This window comes from Microtus ochrogaster, chromosome 7, assembly GCF_000317375.1.
Source record: "Microtus ochrogaster isolate Prairie Vole_2 chromosome 7, MicOch1.0, whole genome shotgun sequence".
Lineage (NCBI taxonomy): Eukaryota > Metazoa > Chordata > Mammalia > Rodentia > Cricetidae > Microtus > Microtus ochrogaster.
The window spans coordinates 63,328,269-63,333,649 of NC_022014.1; the positions used below are offsets into that span (position 1 = coordinate 63,328,269).

Genomic DNA, 5,381 nt, shown 5'->3' on the forward strand with positions numbered 1-5,381 from the left:
CTCGAACTCACAGAGATCCGCCTGCCTCTGCCTCCCGAGTGCTGGGATTAAAGGCGTGCGCCACCACCGCCCGGCCCTGAGCCATCTTTTAAAAGACAGTTTCTCTGTGTAGCCTTGGCTGTCCTGGAACTTGTTCTGTAGGCCTTGAACTCACAAAGACCCTCTTGCCTCCTCCTGAGTGCTGCGATTAAAGGCAAGTGCCACCACTGCTCTGGTGCTGTTTTGTTTTTTGGAGACAGGATCTCACTCTCTAGGCCATGCTGGCCTGGAACTGGAGATGATCTTACTTCAGTTGTCCAAGTGCTGCGATTACAGACATGACCTATCATACCTGCTTTAAAATTTGTTACAGGCACAGAAGTCTGCCTGCCTTTGCCTACTGAGTTCTGGGATTGAAGGAGCACAGCCACACCCACCCTGACAGATTACTGTTTTGAAGTAGGTCCCAGCACATGGTGCATGATGACTTGGAACTGACGATCTTCTTACCTTAGGCACCTGTGAATGAGGTGGCTAGCACCACAACCATCCAGCTAAAGAATACACTGAAAGTACATAGAAAATTATTTTAATTCTGTGAGTTCGAGGCCAGCCTGGTCTACAAGAGCTAGTTCCAGGACAGACTCCAAAGCAACCCTGTCTGGAAAAACTAACTAACTAACTAACTAACTAACTAACTAACTAACTAACTAACTAACTAACTAAATAACTAACTAACTAAATAAATAAATAAATAAATAAATAATAAAAATATGGAAATTTCAGGTAAAATTTACACAACAAAATTAATAATTTTAAAGTGTAAACGCGACGTGGCACACCTTTGTACTATCCCAGCACCAAGGAAGTGGAGGCAGAGGTTCAAGGCCAGCATCTGCTGCAAAGCAAGTTCCAGCCACATGAACCCCCTCCCTACATGAGAACAAAAACAAACATGTTAATTGTTCAGCTGTCAACCTGCATCTATTTCCAAGACCATAGTGATTTGAAGTGAAAGCATTTTCAACCTCTGCTTTTCTTAAATTGTGTGTTGATTATTTTGGGTTATGTTCATATGTGTGCATGTGATTTCTCGTTTCTGAGGTGGCCAGAAGAACATGTCTGATGTGGAGCTGGAGTTGCAGGCTAGGAGTGCAATGGTGGAATCAGAAGCTCTGCTTCTCCCCTAGAGCAGCAAGTGCTCTTACCTCTGGGCCATCTGTCTAGAGCCTGCCAATCTTGTCTATGGTTCATTCCTTTTTAGATTATAATCTAGATTGTAGTTTATAAATAACTATGGAAGGAACTCACAAGAAAAATTAAGATTTAAGCATTTGACCTCCTGTTGTCTCACACCCCCTCAATTTCTTCAACCTGACTAGTCTCTTCCGGCAGGAAATTAGAGGCGACAGCCTAGGAAGGAAGTATACAGTTTTTTTTTTAAGTTATTCCCCCTGTAGCAGGAAGAAGAGAGCAGTGGGTGGGATGTGGCTCCAATTGTCTCCCTAAAATGAGAAGCCGACTTGGTAGAGCGCCTGCAATCCTGACACTCAGGAAGCTTCGAGACTATACCATATATCCAGTCCAATATGAACTACAGAGACCTTGTCTCGAAATAAGCCAAAACAAAAGAAACCGCTTGGTCACAATTGGAGCTTTCGAACTGTATTTCCTATGATAAAGGAAACGAAGTCTAAAAAAACCAATAACAAAAAAAAATTCTTAAAGTTTGCGCGCGGAAAACAAACACCCTAACCACGAGTCCAGGGGTTCCTAAAGTGAGCCACAGACCATAGAGATCAGCACAGAGGCTGCGGAGAGCGCAAACATCTCCCAGTTCCTACTACTTGGAGGCGTGGCTTCTAACTGAGGCCCTCCCGCTCACCGGGCGGGTGCGGCCTTTCGGGCGGTAAAACCTGAGACCCGGGTGCGGACGCCTGGCCCGCCGCACCGCCTCCCCGAGCTTGCGAGCTGCACGCCCCGCGGGAGCCCGGGCCCCGCCTCTCCCCCCGCCTCGCCGAATGAGCGTGCGCACCACGCTCTCCCGGCTGCCGCGCCTCTAGCTGCCCTGGTTACCGTTGGTGTTTGCGAATTCCCTGCAGCGCCGGTTTTGCCGCGGACCCAGCCCCGAGCCCGTTCCACACGCGCGCGCCGGCGTCACGTGGGCCGAGGCTCCCACGCGGACGCCGGCCGGCGGCTGAGGCGGCTGGAAGGCGCTGCGGCTACCGCTAGCCCACCGTCTCCGCCCCAGGGCTGGCGCGCGGATAAAAATGGCGAAATGGGGGTTAGCCGGCGGGGAACCTGACGGGATGGGGAACGGAGGTGGCACTGATGTGGAAGCCTGCTGAGGTGGGCGCAGTTGAGCTGGCGACCTCGGGCCGGCGGCTGACAGTGCAGACCACGGAGTCCGGGGGTCGCCGAGGGCCCCGCCGAGCGCCGGAGGCAATGGACGAGCAGAGTGTGGAGGTGAGGGGCGTTGCGGAGCGTGGCGGCTGGGCTCCTCGCCATCGAGGAGCCTTTTCTATCCGGGGCGCCATGCTCTCGCCTTCCCTGTGGGAGGCAGGCTGGCTCTCGGCTTTCTGCTGCCCTCAGGCTGCCAGGTGCTGAAGCTGTTCCGCAGTCAGGTGCTGAGAGTTTGCAGCGCTGCCTTGGCCCGTGTGTTCGTCCCGGCTCGCAGGTTGAGCCTTTCCAGAGCAAAATTGCAAATTCATCGGGAGGACTTGCCCTGCTTTCGCGCCACGACTTGCTCGGAATGATTAAACATTTTCACCCTCAGCGGTACATTTTGTAAGATACGCACACACCTCTCGTACACTACGGTCTTAAAGACTAGTTTCCAGCATTGGTTCTTGTAGAATGACTTCATGGTTGGGATATTTCCATGAGAGCTAGAAGCGTCAAAAAGATTGCTTTTTGGGGGGATACAACTATGCTATGTAGTGATAATTACAATTTGAACCTTTCAGACACTAAAGTACTATGTAATTTTGGCTTTTAAAAAGTAAGGAGGCCGAGCATTGGTGGCGCATATCTTTAATCCCAACTTTCGGAAGGTAGAGGCAGTTGTACGTCTGTGAGTTCAAGGCCTTCTTGGTCCTTGGGGTAGCCAAGGACAACTAAGGCTACACAGAGAAACCCTGTCTGCAGTGTGTGTGTGTGTGTGGGGGGGGGGGAAGGTAACTGACTGAGTGAGCACTGCACTTGAGATTAACCCAATTCACCCAGTGGTTTTCTCAGAGCCATTTAGAGTTCCCATCTCTCAGGTTCCAGCTTGCAGTAATGATTAGAATCATTCATTGCTTTTGTGAAAGCCGTAGAAAGGTTTTGTAAACTTTTCTTGGTTTTTAGGAGAGTTTAATTCTTCTGGGATGGAATAAAAACAAACGTCTTTCTGCAAAAATAAACTTGAAATATACAACAACAGTATTTTTAGTTTTGTTTTTTAATTTTAACTTGTCAGTTACTTTCAAGATATATTCCTCTGAAACTTGCAAAGAAGAATGGTATTGTGGTTTTTTTTCTATTTACAACCTTTTAAAAACTTTCCTGTTTACAATTTTTTTTTTATTGGTAACTAGATGTCAGAAGTGACACTAAAATTTTTAGTGGATGCAGATTCCCGGGCTCACATAATCAGTTGATTACATCAGGACAGAAATTCGGATTCTGAATTAGTTTCTCTTTGGGCCAGAAAACTTTTCCAATAACTAACCTAAATATCTTTCCAAATATGTTTTTCTTTATTTTGAGTGAGCCTTAATGTGCTCATGTGGCAGTCAGGACAGCTGTCAGTTCTCCTACCATGTGGGGCTCCTTGGGCTTGATGGTACAGCCTTTGCTGCTGAGCTACCTTGCCAGCTCCAGTTTATCTTGTAAAAATTTCCTGTTTGGATGTGGTGGTGCATTCCTTTAATCCCTGTCCTTGGGAGGCAGAGGCAAGCAGATCTCTGATTTCTAGGCCAAGATGGTGAGTACAGGGAGTTTTCAGGCCATCCGGAGCTCTGTAGTAGACTATTGTCTCTTAAAAACAAATCCCCATTTGTAATTACAAAAGCCATTCATCTCTTTTGTGAAGTTGCAGAACTAGTAAGTTCTCATTGTGTATTTAGTCATGCAATCTTCCTTTGCTTCTTAATGACACACACAGTTTCTGTACTACCATGTATTTCTACATGCTGTGTAATTGTCATAGTTTACTTAACGTACCCCAGGGAAGATATTTCTACATAAAGTTTATATTTGCATTTCATGTTTTCCTCATTGCGTGTGTGTGTGCGTGTGTGCATGCGCACATGTGTGTTCATCAAGGTGCAGGTGTGTGTGTTTATGATACACATATGGAGGTCAGAGGAGACCCACTGGTGATTACATTCCACCTTTTGTTTGAGGCAGGGTCTCATTGGAACTTCGCCAGTTAGCAAGGCTAGCTGGCAGTAAGCTTCTGGGGATCTGCCTGTCTCTGTCTCCTGTCTTGCCATAGCTGGGATGGCATACACCTACCAGCATCCTGGATTCTTCCTGGATTCTGGGAACGCTAGATTCTTTTGTTTTCAAGGCAGGCTCTTCACTAACTGAGCCGCTTTCTTAGTCCGTATGTTTTCTTAGGAACATCATCAAGCTTATGCTTGTTTTCCAAATATTCTGATTGGCCAAAGTTCTGATGGGGAGTATAGTAAGAGCTGAGAGGCACTATCAGCCCCAAGTGGAAATGCTGGGTGAATTGGTTTCTTTCTCTCTCTTTTCCTTTTTCTTTTTCTTGAGTCAGGGTCTCACTGAGTAGCCCAGGGATGCCTGGAACTCACTATGTATAGTCTCAGACTGGCAGAGATCCTACTGCCACTGCCCCCTGAATGATGGAATTAAAGTTGTGCACCACTATGCCTGACCTTGATTGAAGTCTTTTTATCTTGCTCTTTATGCTTGATTTGGTGTAATCTGAGAACCTTACTGTATCTTTTGTTTCCAGAGCATTGCTGAGGTTTTCCGATGTTTCATTTGTATGGAGAAATTGCGGGATGCTCGGCTGTGTCCTCATTGCTCCAAGCTTTGTTGTTTCAGCTGTATTAGGGTAAGTTGTATTTCTTTTTATGTGCATTCAGTTTTGTTTTTGTTAACTGTTTTGTTTTGTTTTGAGATCTTACAGTTTCTTTTGAGGTCTTTCATTGCAGCTCTGGCTGGCCTGGAATTTACTCTGTAGACCAGGCTGCCTTCAAATTCACAGAGGTCCACCTGCCTCTTTTTCCTTAATGCTGTCCTGTAAGTATTAACCATGACCCTTTTTCTTTTTCTTTTCTTTGTTTCTTTTTGTTTTTTTGCAATTCTTTTTTTTTTGGTTTTTCGAGTCAGGGTTTCTCTGTGGTTTTGGAGCCTGTCCTGGAACTAGCTCTGTAGACCAGGCTGGT

General features: G+C 46.5%; 1 protein-coding gene across 1 annotated transcript in view; it reads left to right on the plus strand.

The window, feature by feature from the left end:
• Positions 1 to 2,026: 2,026 nt before the first annotated feature.
• Positions 2,027 to 5,381, plus strand: part of Trim37 (tripartite motif containing 37) — a 129,787-nt gene continuing 126,432 nt past the window's right edge. Inside the window, exons 1-2 of the mRNA XM_005350477.1 lie at positions 2,027 to 2,445; positions 4,946 to 5,047. Of these exons, the coding sequence (XP_005350534.1) occupies positions 2,311 to 2,445; positions 4,946 to 5,047 (237 nt within the window). The 5' untranslated portion in view covers positions 2,027 to 2,310. The remainder of the gene's footprint in view (positions 2,446 to 4,945; positions 5,048 to 5,381) is intronic.